Source organism: Brachypodium distachyon, chromosome 5 (assembly GCF_000005505.3).
Source record: "Brachypodium distachyon strain Bd21 chromosome 5, Brachypodium_distachyon_v3.0, whole genome shotgun sequence".
Lineage (NCBI taxonomy): Eukaryota > Viridiplantae > Streptophyta > Magnoliopsida > Poales > Poaceae > Brachypodium > Brachypodium distachyon.
Window position 1 is genome coordinate 24877631 of NC_016135.3, and position 14862 is coordinate 24892492.

At 45.2% G+C, this 14862-nt stretch overlaps 2 protein-coding genes across 2 annotated transcripts; one reads left to right on the forward strand and one right to left on the reverse strand.

The window, feature by feature from the left end:
- Positions 1-1485: 1485 nt before the first annotated feature.
- LOC100830475 (polyphenol oxidase I, chloroplastic) lies at positions 1486-3546 on the forward strand. Its single transcript, XM_010228972.3, has one exon. It carries the CDS (start codon positions 1517-1519, stop codon positions 3308-3310), a length of 1794 nt encoding a protein of 597 aa, XP_010227274.2. The 5' UTR covers positions 1486-1516; the 3' UTR covers positions 3311-3546.
- An 855-nt stretch (positions 3547-4401) lies between these two features.
- Positions 4402-12735, reverse strand: LOC100825259 (starch synthase 3, chloroplastic/amyloplastic). The gene is made up of 16 exons (XM_003580535.4): positions 12347-12735; positions 12024-12087; positions 10204-11934; positions 9747-9961; positions 9292-9562; positions 8700-8875; positions 8517-8624; positions 7859-7968; positions 6740-6842; positions 6299-6469; positions 6061-6189; positions 5736-5918; positions 5484-5615; positions 5286-5397; positions 5078-5201; positions 4402-4999 (listed from the first exon to the last, which is right to left on the reverse strand). Exons 1-16 carry the CDS (start codon positions 12440-12442, stop codon positions 4867-4869), a joined length of 3858 nt encoding a protein of 1285 aa, XP_003580583.1. The 5' UTR covers positions 12443-12735; the 3' UTR covers positions 4402-4866.
- Positions 12736-14862: the final 2127 nt, after the last annotated feature.

A 14862-nucleotide genomic window follows, 5' to 3' on the forward strand; every position in this document is an offset into this window, starting at 1 on the left:
AGAATGCTGACTTGAAGTTACTGTGCACACACTGCACTGCGACGTCGAGGACGACTTTGCAGTGCCGTCGATGGGCATGAGCGAGGTGCACGACCGCTCAGGCCACCGAAAATGTTGGGCCTCCAAATCGGTGGTTAGTTAGCTTATTAATCGTCAACACAAAAAAAATCGATTAGATCGGTAATCACGAGCGCAAGCGGCATCGAATCGCACGTCTCCTCGACGCCTAGACTCGCGCACGGACTCCACCCAATCTCCCTGCAGCGGTGCAGCCCGTTTGACTTCGATAGCTTCATCACTTCATGCCTTCGTTAGTTAGTTTATTCGTTCCCCTAATCCCAGTTCCCTGCCTAATCCTATGCTTGCTGCTGATCGAGTCTGGACGCAGGGCCTCCCCGTTCGTCTGTCCGCATCCAGGTTGTGGAAAAATCTCCGTGTGCGGCTGTGAGCGGCGCTTCAGCGCCTGCATGGCCGGCGGCTGCGCCTAATCAGGATTTAGAATTACTGCTCGTTGGGTCAGGTTTTGTGTTAATATACTCTGATTTTGTTTTTCATTGGCTCGATATATTTCAGAGTTGTCAGGCCTAATCAATTGGACAATTGATCGATTTTATAATTGCATTACAAGACATTGTTACACTGTAGCTCCTCAACTTATTGTTCAAGTCCGAGAGACACCGCGGAGTTGTTCTATTTTTGTTCATAATTTTACAGTTCGGTGAAACCTTATTGTTTTAGCATGCATTACTTTCTGTCATATTTCGAAATGTTGTGTGCAATAAGGTATATTGTAATGGTGAAGTTATATAAGTACAATGGAACTACTCTTCAGTCATATGAAGTTGTTCAAATTTTAGAAGAATTTATCAGTTTCGCTCCAGGGCCCCCAATTCCTGGGGGCCCTGCGACTTTGATTGCTTGGGTGCATGCATGGTCCATCGACCTTTTAGTTGGAGTCGTTTAAGTGTCACTAAGTCAAGCCGGAACGTACTCACGTTTGGTATTGTACTGTAACCAGCATGCAGTAAGTGTACATTCGTAAACACTCTTTTGAACCTTGGAGTCCACTGATTTACCTGCATGTCACGATCCCCATTTTAGACCCTGTGCGTGGTTACTTTGTCAGCCTTAAGCAAGGTAGCAAAGCCACTTTGGCTTCCATCACCTTAATGTCTTCTCTGAGATTCTCTCGCGAACTGTACTGTACTTGCCAGCCATATATGAGACAGAATGCAGACAGAATGCAACCTCGACACATCCATATCGACCACAGCTAAGTACTCCCTCCGTACTTCGGAAGAAGCAGTAGTATAAGCAGTTGAACCGTCACGCCAATAGGACGGTCAGTGACTCACACGTAACCAACAGTCAAACCAAACAACTAAGCATGCATACATCCATCGCTAATCCGCTAATCGCCATGATACCTATATATAGGGGGCATATAGCTCATGCATTCACCACAACACTCGCGTATTCTTTCTCCAGCAGCGAGCTCGAAGCCTCGAACTTGGCCATGGAGATCAGCACGGGCACGCCACGGTTCACCAGCTATACCCTGCTGACCCCTCGTTCCCGCATCCCCTACTGCATCAGACTCCGATCTCTCCTCCACGGCTCCATGAGATCATCGGCGCCGAGGTTGCAGCATCCATTGCGTTGTATCTCACGCAAGGCTGCAGCATCCGATGGCGACAACCGTACTAATGTCGTCGACCGCCGCGACGTGCTCCTCGGCCTCGGCGCCGGCGCCGCGGCAGCCATCGGCGCGCCGCGACGCGCTCTGGCCGCGCCCATCAAGGCGCCGGACCTCCGCGACTGCCACGCGCCCGAGGACCTCCCGGAGGCCATCACGGGCGCCACCAACTGCTGCCCGACTTACGACGGCACCGGCATCGTCGACTTCGAGCTCCCGGTCTCTGCCGGGAGCTCGCCGGTAACCCGTGTCCGGCCCGCGGCGCAGCTGGTGGACGCGGAGTACGTGGCGAAATACGAGAAGGCCATCAGGCTCATGAAGGATCTCCCCGCCGATGACCCCCGGAGCTTCGAGCAGCAGTGGCGCGTGCACTGCGCCTACTGCGACGGCGCCTACGACCAGGCCGGCTTCCCGGACCTCGAGATCCAGATCCACAACTGCTGGCTCTTCTTCCCCTGGCACAGGTTTTATTTGTACTTCCACGAGCGGATCCTGGGGAAGCTCCTCGGGGACGACAGCTTCGCGCTGCCCTTCTGGAACTGGGACGCCCCGGCCGGCATGGCCCTGCCGTCCATCTACAACGTGTCATCTTCATCCCCGCTCTACGACCCGAAGCGGAACCCCGCGCACCAGCCGCCGTTCCTTCTCGGCCTCGACTACAGCGGCACCGACGACGACGCCAGCGGCATCTCCAGAGACAACCAGATTGATGAGAACCTCAGGATCATGTACCGGCAGATGGTGTCCAACGCCAAGAAGCCGCAGCTGTTCCTGGGCCAGCCGTACCGCGCCGGGGACGACGCCGACCCCGGCGCGGGCTCCATCGAGAACGTGCCCCACGGCATCGTGCACTTCTGGACGGGCGACCCGAGGGAGGCCAACCAGGAGGACATGGGCAACTTCTATTCCGCGGCGCGCGACCCGGTCTTCTTCGCGCACCACGCCAACATCGACCGCCTCTGGCACGTCTGGCGCAGCCAGATACACAACAACAACAATGGCGGCTTCGATTTCGCGGACCCGGAATGGCTGGACGCGGCGTTCTTGTTCTACGACGAGGAGGCCCGGCTGGTGCGCGTCCGGGTCCGCGACTGCCTGGACATGGCGTCCCTGGGTTACGCGTACCAGGAGGTGCCCCTGCCGTGGCTCGACGCGCGGCCGACGAAGCCGGCGTCCCCTGGCACGCCTGCGCGCGCTCTGGACGCGCTCCCGGCCACGCTGGACAAGACGGTGCGCGTGGCCGTGGCGCGGCCTCGGGCTTCCAGGAGCGCGAAGGAGAAGGAGGAACAGGAGGAAGTGGTTGTCGTGGAGGGGATCCAGGTGTCCGATTGCTCCAGGTTCGTCAAGTTCGACGTGCTCGTGAACGTGCCGGACGGCGACGCCGAGAGCGGCATGGGCGCGGCGTACTGCGCCGGGAGCGTCGCGCTGACGCCGCACGCGGAGAAGAGGAAGGAGAAGGGAGCGATGATGAAGACGGTTGCGAGGTTCGGGGTTTGTGATTTGTTGGAGAACATTGGGGCCGATGGGGATGAGATGGTCGTTGTTTCGCTTGTCCCGAGGTGCGGCGGCGAGCTCGTCACCATCGGCGGCGTCAGCATCGGCTACGCCAAGTGAAGCATATCGCATGGATACTGATACTACAGCATATACAACATCGCATTGGAACCAGAACTATATAGCTAGACATGTATGTATCTACGTACTCTATTCTGTGTGCCTGTATTTGCACACGCTCGCACAACGTACGTATGTGTATTGTGTATAGTGATGATTAAATTCTGAGTGCTCTATACTCGATCGGTGCTTTCCTCACAAAAAGGTTATCTACTATAGCTCGTTGTCCTGCTTAATTGTGTTTTGCACCGTCAGTCAAGCACTTCATTTGAGATGGCACTTTCACATTTACACGAGTGGTTCAAGCTCAAAGGAGGTAGCTGAGAGTAGCCGACAACAATTTTACGCCGTTAGCAGCTGCTGTTCGCGTCCTGCACGTAACGTGCTGAGCTATAGCCATCCCAGAACAGAGAGAAAAATTAACTGGCCACGAAAAGGGTTTCTTCCCAAAAGGTTAGTAGTATCTCGCTGGCCTGCTTTTGCACTGTTAGTCAAGCATTGAGATGACAGTACTCTACTGTCCCGATCACGAGCAAAATACAGCGATCGAACTAGCTAGCCTAGAAACGGAGAGAAAATTTAACCGATCACGAGCAAGAAGACGGTCGAGTCTGCTAGGAGCCTAGGATGCGGTTCGATGTAATATTAGCGCTGCAAGTCAGCTAGCGGGGCATGAAACGTAACGAATTGCAGAAAATTTGCATCGATGGAGCAACAGTGGGTAGATATATAGACCGGTGGCTATCCAGATTTTCAGGTGGACACACGGTGGAATTTCAGGGTCTCCCGGAACCTGGATGCGTTATTTTCCACGGGCCTGCGTCTTTCAGGTTGTGCCTTAGCCGTGAGCAATTTGAAACGAGAGACAACTCGTCACCTACTCGGTAGTGAGAGTGACAAAAGGACGTATTGGGCTTTTGACTGCACAACATATCAATCCAGCAGTGACTCCCTTTCATTAGCTAGGCAAAGCTGCATATGACAGTTGACAGTTGGGTGTGTGCTTGTGTTTTCCCGGTTGACATGCCTGAGAGTTCCTTCGAGATTTTTGCATCTGCGGCATCGATGATGAAATTTGACCAGTGGCATAATTAGAGAACTGGTATTCACAAAATGGTTAATGATGCTTAAAGTACTACACCTTTTGAGTTTGAGATACATCATGTAACCATTTGATACGCACTTTATTCTTCAGAGATGTGCAGGAAAGGAACTACATGGAGAGAGTCGGCCCTAAGAATCTAAAGTCAGCTTACAAAATATGTACATCTGAAGAACTACAGACACGTAAAGACAGAACATATTTGCATCGGTGCATGCTTGTGAAACTGCACATTTGCGCCACGTGATTGTGAGCTCGCAAATCGCTGGGCACAGTAAACAGCTCTTTAGCCTCTTGCAGACGCCGGAGATGTATAAGCCATACTTGCTCTCATTGCCCATTTGATGAAATAATGGCCACCGAAAATGGCATACGGCGAAGCATTGGCATTTTACAGAAACCTGGTAAACCTATTCCCTGGAGATTCATTTTTTCTTCTTCCTGTCAGTTAGTCTCAGTTTTTGCGAGCAGAATGGTACAGTTCCATGTAGTCCAGAGCAGGGCGGTTCCAGGACCAATCTTGCTCCATGACCCGCTTGCAGAGGGAGTGGAACCAATCGCGAGCATCGTACCATGTGGTGATCGCCCTGAAATGGAGTGGGGAAATGCGGCATGAATAATGATGTGCCATTATCGTGCATGCAACTCTGATGAGTAATACTTGCCTGTCAAGAGCATAATCTACGCCATTGATATCAGCTCCTTCAAAACTGAACCCGTTCGGCTCTAGGCCTTGTTCACGGGCTCGCTCCTTATCATCATCGACGTCAAAAACAGTGTCATAAAGGCCTGCGCAATGGATGACAAATCTTTACTGCTAGCTAGCAATGCAAGAGAATGCAATGCCATGGAGCTATCAAGACATAAACATACCTCCAGTTTTCCGAACAATTGGGATGGATCCATATCGCATGGCGGTAAGTTGCGTTAAACCACAAGGTTCGAAAATGGAAGGAACGAGAATAAAGTCGGCACCAGCATATATCTACAACAGGACCAATGATTTTATTTAGTACACATAAGCTAGTTCTAATAAATGGTGGGGCTACTAGCAGAGGATCAGAAACTTACCAAATGTGACAGTGGCTCATCATAAGTCAAACAAAGCTTCACCCGGCCATCAAATTCACCATGAAGTTTACGGGCTAAGTTGGTAAAGTCACTTTGTATGCGATGATCTGGAGCTGAGCCTAGCAAAACCACCTAATGAAGAAAGGCAATGTGTTTTAGTTTTGAAAAGTTGACTAGTTAAGCAAAGGATAAATGCTAAGAAATAATTCATAGGCTTGCAATCAAACTAGGTCTATGAGCAAAAGATAATACCTGCCCATTCCGTTCAAGAGTTCGATAAATTGCATGTTTGATGAGATGAATTCCCTTCTGGGCTGTAAGCCTACTGATAATTCCAACTACAGGGCTATCAGTTTGGTGTAATCCAAGCTTCTCCTGCAATGCCTTTTTTGCGGAGCTCTTGCCTTCAACAACATTGTCAGAAGTATAATGGACCTGAAAAACGCAACAAGAGGTTGAGCGGGAAAATATCCACAACAGTATCAAAACAGAGCTGCCATACACTTTACAATGTCAAAGCAGGGAGTGAATGCATAGTTATGGAATATGATGATTGTAATCAAGATGTTGAGTGTACCGGGATAAAGTTGTCATTATAGGGATCCCAAATATCTGAATCAATTCCATTACGAATGCCATGGAATTTGAAATAGTGAGGAGCAATAGAACCATGTCTAGACACTTCCCTTGAATATGTGTACGAAACCTGCAAGAGGTGATCAAAACAGTATAAAACAGACATGAAACACAATTCAGCAGCATGTTGAAAGATTCGGACAATCAATACTGGGATAAAACAAAACAGGGGTACTCACGGTTGTAGCCTTATCACAATGCGCCATTGCCTTGCCAATTTGATTTGCTCCAAATTCAAGATTGTGGATGGTAAATACCACCCGACCATTTGGCAACCCATTATGAACATACTGTTGCTTGTACAGCCAAGCAACTGGAGCACTTGACCAATCATGACAATGTATGATATCCTGTTAGGATGACAACACTTGAGCTGTATGACAATTCGACAGTGGAAAATACAAGCAACATGACAGCAATGTGAAATGGGTGACTGATGATAAACTTGCACAAATCTAAATCTAACAAAAGACTAGCCAATCCTTGAAATAAATTGGTGATGAACAAGATGAGATCATAGAATGCATTGTAACTAATGCATAACTAGCATAAGAAAAGAGCAAAAGGCCACAGGAAAAGACCTCAGAATTGTAAAAAAGAATGACGTAGCTTGTACTTACTGGAGAAGAACCACTCTGAAGGAGAAACTCCAGGGCAGAATGACAGAAGAAGCCAAATCTGCTTTCATCATTCCTTCCATAGACACATCCAACCCAAAACATCCTGCAACAAGAAGTATCAAAACAGCCCCTACATTGTGAAGCCTTTACTTGAAGGAAATCGGCGAAGATTCTTCCCAGCTTTACAATCCAAATTGATGAAATTTCTTTCATTTACTTATAATGTTTGTTTTGCTTGAAGTCTCTATACATCTCAACTATCTGCGCACTAGCATAGCAACTTGCAACAATTTAGTTGGAAGAGAAGTTGAAAACAAAAATATACTCCCTCCTTTTCTTAAAGGATGGCGTACTTGTTTTCTTTCATTTTTTCTCAAAGAATGGCGCAGTGAATGTTGATTCTCTTAATTGCATGCATGTGGGCCAGGGATGAGTACTACTCCACCTATCTGTGTGTGGCAATCAATTGCATTTGCATGGTTTCCCAAACGTCTCAGCTATTCAATTGGTGATTACCTCCGCGCAGTGATTACTTGCATGTGGTAATAAAAAATTACGCCCTGGGAACTAGGGCGGAGGGAGTAACTGTTTGCTTGGTCTTTGGGCTTCCTTGGTATAGGCGCCCAGGACAAATACACCATCCTTTAAGAAATGGAGGGTGTATGATCTATAAATAAGTTGGATGCCAACTCAAGCGAAGTTCAACTCAGTAGAATAATTAATAAAACAAAGAGAAGCACCATCAGTAGAAGATACTATGACTAAAACGGAAGTTGATAAACCAATCAAACAACCTAATTAAAATTAAAATATTCATCACACTGTAGTTAAAATGAGGCTATTTCTTAGATATGATGTACAAGATAACAGGATTAAGGCTTCTGTAATGTTTGCATTAATAAGGATGTGTTTTTCTGTAAGCTCTATCCAATATCAAGCTGGTCTTACGATGTAAGGACGTGTCATAACTTGTGCCATAACACCGGATATTCATGATGAAATAAGGGTTCATCAACAAAGTGGAATAGGAAATCTAGAAAACAATGTGGGAAAAAAAAGAGACAACGCAGGTAATAGCAGATAAATAGTATATTTGGTCAATGTGGAGTATAAGCATACCCATTCTGTGGTTCCAGGAAATAAACAGAGATGTCTTCAACCTTTCCAAACCATACTTTTATTTCTGTACCACTCCAAGTAAAACTTTGACAACAGTGTAAATCCTTCACCTGCACCAGGAGAAAGGCAGTTTAAGAAGGCAACATAATTATATTGACAGACGCCACCCGCACCTATCAACCATGCATACGAAACACTCTGTACAAAGACAGAAATAGTAGTAAAAATTAAAGTATGGTTTGGAAGAAAGAAAATGATGCCACTTGTGAATTAGTTTTGAGAGAGGCATTCAGTGCTCTCCCCTAAAAGAATGAAAGCACAAATGCCGAAGCATGTTGGGATTTGCAACCCCCCATTGTGTACAATTGTGTGAAGGACATACACACAGAATACCACAATATAACCACAATATAATCGTGGCATACTACTATAATACTCCCTCCGTCCAACAAAGGATGTCTCAACTTTGACTAAATCTGAATGCATCTATACACTAAGTCATGTCTAGATACATTCAAATTTTGAAAAACTTGAGACATCCTTTGTTGGACGGAGGGACCGAGGGAGTAGTAAATTTCATTAACAGAGCCACCATAAGACAAAAAAGAAGGCAATAAAATAACAAGGACACCTGAATGAAGTGAATTGTAAAACTTACATTGCTTAAGTTTAAACAGTCATACTTCGGAATAATAACCTCAACCTTGTGGCCCAAATCTTGAATAGCTCGTGAAAGACTAGTAACAACATCACCAAGACCCCCAACCTAAGAACATTAGTCATTGTTTTGAGTATGTGATCATTTTGTGTAACAACAGAAAATCGCAAGAAGTACATTTACCTTTGCAATAGGAGCCATTTCTACTGCAATGTGCACGATATGCATAGGTGGTTCCTTTGCCATGGAATCAGACACAGGAATATGATAGTCCATTCCATTTCGGTTGTCATATGTTCCGCCTTCTTCCGACTCGGAGAAAACAAAGTCCATCATATATGCATCCAAAGGAACCCTGACTGGAAAACAAACAGATTAATCAAAAGAAGCGCAAAAGGAGACAACATTCCATTATAATACAACATTTATTTACAGGCTAGTTGAAAGCACTGACGATCATAAGTACTGGCAACAAGCAAACGACAGTCCAAAAACCAGACATGGAAAGAGGCAGGATTGAGATTCAGTTTTCAAATTTGAAGGGGCTCTGCTATACTTTTATAAGGGTTTGATCTGTACGAAATTCTTTCTGGTAAATAAGGAGGCAGTCAAACAGCTCTTCTGGCAGAAACCTAGAGAGGTTATCACCATATAATACAAATCCAGCAAGTAGCTTTGGTTGAAACTATTCTGGAGGACTTGTCTAGCAATTCCTGATTGCGTATTTAGTACGAAAAAATGCATTCAAGAAAAGGTCACTAATAAGGACACACACCGGTAGCTTGTAAGTGAGAACCATTTTCTGCATTCACCATCTTTTGCGGTGGCAAAGGACCACTTGGATGAGTCCAACGGTTAAAGGAACATCTGAACCAAACTTCGGGGCTTCCATTCAGAACTGTGTTAGAAGGATTGTATAGGACATCCACGGTGGTTCCTGCACGCACTTCGAGTGGCTCAGTATACACGATGTGTTTCTGTGAGAGAAGAAACTCTCTCATAGTCTTCTCCTTCATCTCAGCTTTCATTTTTGCAGTTATTTCAGCCTATTGAAACAAATAAAAGGTAAATATGAAAAGATCCCCTTTTTTTATTCTGTTGAACCAGTGCAAAAAAAAAGACATACCACCAAAGAGAAGAAATGGATATATATTTTTTGTTTAATAAGTAGTCAAGTACAAATAGGCATAGTGCTTCTAGATTATAATGCAAAGATGCTCTTGAACTAACCTTTCTCCGATCCGCATCCTCCCTTTCTTTTCTTTCTCGTTGAAATCTTTTAAATATCCTGTGTTCTTCTTCCACCCAAAAAAAGTCCTCAGATATGCTCTTTGAAACAACAGCATGGAAATCTCGCTTTCCATTGTTATCATAATTCCTTGCATTCCCAGGTGGTCCATCAGCAAAAACCCAGTCCAACACCAATGCACTTTTGGGTAAAGTGACTATACAGGGAGTAAAGTTAGGTAAGCTCAATGTATGATAATAAGAAGAGCAAGTGAACAAGCACATACAAATCAGCAAATGGATTAAAGTTCATTCACGGATGAGAGCATGCTTCTTTTATGTAATTCAGAGGCATATAAAAGGTCTCAGTCAACATACTTCTTTTATGTCTACACCATAATTGAATGGCCGTATTATGATATTTTGAATCCTAAGAGATGAAAAGTATGCATTAACATACCATTTGCATACCACCAATCACCGTCTTTTTCATGAGATTTGACTAGTCTTTCAGCAATAGAAAGTGCATCAGTCCAGTTGTTGTAACCCCCATGGAGCCAAATCTCATTGCTATGCATTAGTGGTCTCAAGTTTCGGTTGTAGTATAATCTGACCCTATCACCTCCTTTATATGTGCTAGGTTCTATATACCATAGATTATCCATGTGTCTGCTGGCTGAACCCAACACATGCTGCAATCTATTCTTCATCGTCTCAACTTCAGCCTTTGCTTGTGCCCTATAAGCCTCCATAATGGCCCTTTCTTCCTCCTTCCGGCGCTCCTCCTCAGCCTGTCTTTCCCTTTCAGCTTCTTCTGCAGCAAGTCTTTCAAGTTCCCTTTGCTTTTCATGGACCAAGAAGTCCTCAAATGAGTGTTCATCCATGTCACTTTCTATTTCTATGAAAAAATCATTATAATTGTTATTTTCATAGACAGTGTCACCATTAAAGAACACAAAGTCTAATCTGTATGCCTGCTTTGGTATGTGGAGCTTGCAACACCACCAATCCCCGGCTAGTTCACTTCTATGCATTTTTTCAGTAAAAAGGTTCCATCTCCAACCATTGAATGCCCCTTTTATAAGAATAGTGGACTCACTGGCTAAGGCAGTGATGCTACGATTTAAGTAAAGATCAATAACTGAATCAGCTTTCACTATTTCAGGAAAAACAAAACACTTATACCCGATCGAGTAGTTTTCATTAGCAAGCTCTTCAAGCCTTCGCTTTAGCACTTGAAGATTAACATCCTTCTGTACCAGTTCTTGAATCTCTGGTTCATCATGTCCATCTTCCGATATCCTCAGTTGATCACCAGCAACTGAAGGCTCTTCTTGCGCATATTTACTTGTCCCAGCATCATCTTCTGATAAAGCAAGCTGCCCATCCTCAAAAAATTTGCTGTCTATATCCTCCACTGCTTCTTCAGCGATATCCTGTTCACCAATTATGGTGGTTTGTTTCGTTGGATCTTCTTCAGTGACACCAACAGCCAACTGACTTTGTTTGGAAACATCAACAATTGATATGCCTTGCTCATGGAAATTAATTACCGATTTGTCTTGCTCATGAACACCAAAAATTGGTTTGTCCTGTCCTTGATTGCTAGCAAGAGATGATGGCCCAGGGTTTGAAGCCACCAGTGCACTTATTTTGCCACGGTACTCCTCAAGTTCTCTGTCAATTGACTCAACATCCATGGAGGTGGAAGCCAATGCTGAAGTCTGCTTCTGGTCGACCTTTTCTTCAGCCTCAGCCTCATTCACTCCCTCCAGTGCCGTGCTGCTAGAAACATTTCCTGAGAAGTCCACCTCAGATGCTTCTTCAACGGTACTTGTCTGATCTGCTGCTTCACTAATTGACTCAGCATCCATGGATGTGGAAGACAATGCTGGTGGCAGCTTTTGGTCAATCTCTTCCTCATTCTCAGTCTCATTCACTCCCTCCAGTGCCTCGCTGCTGGGAACATTTCCTGAGAGGTCGACCTCAGATGATTCTTCTGCAGTACCTGTCTGCTCTATTCCTGCACTACCGAGCATCACATTGCTTCTGGCAAGATCACCTTCATCAGTGCTGCTCTGTTCAATCTTCTTCGTGCTGGATTCCGCAGCAGGTCTTGGAGCATATCCTCTAGAGGCTGTGCCTTTGGGCTTAGGAGTTGATGATCTCCTTGGATTCCTCTTAGGATAATCTGGATAAATGCAATGTTATGAGAACATGAGCTAAGCAGTACGGCCAAAGTACTCTAACACTGGCTTCTAACAAAATCAATCCTCGAACCTGAACTTGCTACCATGCATCGAACAAGCCTGCTTCTTGTAAATCTGCTGCACTTCACAATAGGCTGGCAAAAACAGAAAATGGTGAACTGTCAGTAAACCTCTCGTCTGAATGCACTAGCATCAGATGCACATAAAACCCAACATTTGGCCAACTGAAACAAAGTCCGCACACAAATATGGCCAACAAAACCGCAATGGAAAAACATCCGACCAGACACGCAGTCCTAGCCTGCCCACCGATCAAAGTTCTCGAGAACAAAATGAGCCAAAACCGCAAAAATAACAGGTAACAGAGAGCTCAGAAGGGCGCAAAGAACACACCTGCGCGAGGGCAGCGGCGGCGTTGGCCGGCCGCACGACGAGCACCGGCCGGCTCCGGGAGCAGAGCGGGCTCTGCGCCCGGAGAGCCATCTCCATTGCCGAAGGCAAAACCCCCCACCTCTTGTCCCTGATCTCTCCCCTTCCTCTCCCTCCCCCCCGCCCGCTACACGGTGGGAGCTGACTCCTTTTTTCTTCTCCCCTCTAAATCCTCGCATAGAAATGCGCAGCCGCGCTGTCCGTGCACACACGCTCGATCGAAAGGGGATACTGCTTTCTTTGTTCCTTTCTTTCCCGTGTGCGATTTCTGCGGCAAAATTCAAGGATTTTTATTTTATCTTATTGCATCGTATCGTACCGTATAATTCTTCCCTCGAATATTTCTTCTCGCAGGAAAAATGGGTGGACGGTGTTGGGACTTCTCGGATCGGCTGCGGAAGGCTGTCCCCACGCGCAGCCAGAGAGATGCAAGACATGGACGGCTCTGGTTGGTCGAGGAAGAACACGTGGGCCGTCGGATGGATGACTCGTCGTGTAGCTTCGTCGTGGCGATGGCATCTGCCTGCTCACTTCTGGAACATTCCGTCCTAGATCTCGCCATTTTGATATCACCATTTTGGTTCAGCTGCTGACGACTGTCTGGACTCTGGACTTTAAGGCAAGATCTGTTTTATTCACTCCCACCGATCTCAGCTACGGCACTGCTTTAAAAATCAAGAAAATTATACATGTGGCCTCCACTGTGCAGTGCAAGTGCCAGTCTTAATTCCCACTCTGTGCCCAAGCACATGAATACACGATCGAGGACTAGACCTGCAGCATCTGCACCAGCACATCGACACATTGTGTTAAACCAGATCCATTCTGCTTTAACTTCGACATAGGAAGAAAGAAACGTGTCTGAGTTGCTTATCACTCTCCAGTGACTCACCTTGTCTGCAGCTCGCACTCCAGGGTCCGTCCGTCCATCTGTCCATGATTCTTCTAGCAATTGTGATTGATTAATCGATTGCACCTGCGGATGTTCCTCAGTTAACTGATTGGCTTATCATGCCCAATTATTAGCAAAAGATAATGTTCGGCAAGAAAATACTAGTATGGGATACCGAGAGATGTAGGTTGTTCTTATCCTGCTGCCAGGTCCTGTTCCTGCATGCTCGTCAGTGACAATGTACCTTTGAGATCAATGATGTTGTGCAATTAGAAAAGGGTTAGACCGAAACAATTGTGACAACAGCAAAAAAAAATGCACACCAAATAGTTTACAGCTTTTGAGTCTGGTAATAATAATAGACACACTGAATTAGCGATACGAACCAGAAAGAGACACTGAAATCCATAAGCTGGTCTGAAGATAATACAATTCTCAAGGGCCTGAAGAAATCATTAGAGTAAGCAAGTAACTAATCTAGTATCAATATTAGTTAGGCTACAGATACTGTACTATGCAAGGGCCTGAAGAAATCATTAGAAGTAAACAAGTAAGCATTATACAGCAAGGCAGTCAATACTTAGGTGGATTGCTGAAACGAGAATCGGTTCCAATGGAGATCAACTGTACTTCAGTGCATGATATATTTTACAGGAAGAAATATTTGAATGATAATTTTATATCCCTTATGAAGATAATACAATTGTGCTGCTCCGTATACTTTTTCAACTACTGTAGTTCCAGAATGCAAGATCACTTTATATAGAAAAAGTTATAAAGAAGCTGATCGTTCAGTCCTGAAGCTTCTTTTAGCTGATTGTGATGAGAGCTCAGCTTTCCAGAGGTCGGAGCGTTTGATGAAATAAGGTCAGCAAATGAAAGAAGGTGAGAATTTCTTTTCCAGGGAACAGGCTATAATTCTAGAATTAAATGCAAATTTCCAAGGCATTATCAAGGATACTGTAGACCTTCAAATTTACCATGTCTGCTCACAAGACAATTATGCAGATATCTTTGAAGTGAAAATCAAGGCAGAAGAACAGCACGAAATGGCCAAGCCGCATGACGAGCAAGCACAAAATGGATATCCAACTGGTACTTCCAATTTTGATGTTATCATATTGCAGATGTTACCTCCAAGCATTATTCTCAAAACATGATCAGTGCCATTAGTAAGATGTCATATAGTCCGGCACAGAAGAAAAAATAACAAAAATTTGATAGGACAAAGAAAGTTGTACCAGGGAAATGCTCAAATTTGACTGCAACATTTGCACCACGGAAACCCTCTTGGCAATGATGCCAAGGATACAAGACTGAACTACTCATTGGGCTACCAACAACAGGCAGACAGCATCAAGTGATTCAAATGGACTAGGATGGGTGTATGCCAGATAAATGAATGCACAGAACAGTAGAATCAATAGCTTAGCATGGTAATATTGAAAACCTCAGCAGTCACTACTTCAGTCAATTAACTGAATAGAATGTCCAAAAATACGATAAATAGGCAAATAACATAATTCCTTGCTGACCGTTATTAGCAGTGAAATGAAAACGGTCTGTAATCAATAAACTAAATGAAGGA

What these genes read in the sequence shown, in the direction of transcription:
- LOC100830475 (XM_010228972.3), top strand. Translation starts at nt 1,517, where the DNA reads ATGGAGATCAGCACGGGCACGCCACGGTTCACCAGCTATACCCTGCTG.
- LOC100825259 (XM_003580535.4), bottom strand. Translation starts at nt 12,442, where the DNA reads ATGGAGATGGCTCTCCGGGCGCAGAGCCCGCTCTGCTCCCGGAGCCGG. An exon ending in CCGCCGCTGCCCTCGCGCAG is followed by an intron (nt 12,088 to 12,346) that starts GTGTGTTCTTTG and finishes TGTTTTTGCCAG; the next exon opens with CCTATTGTGAAGTGCAGCAG. An exon ending in TTCAGAGTGGTTCTTCTCCA is followed by an intron (nt 6,470 to 6,739) that starts GTAAGTACAAGC and finishes TCATCCTAACAG; the next exon opens with GATATCATACATTGTCATGA.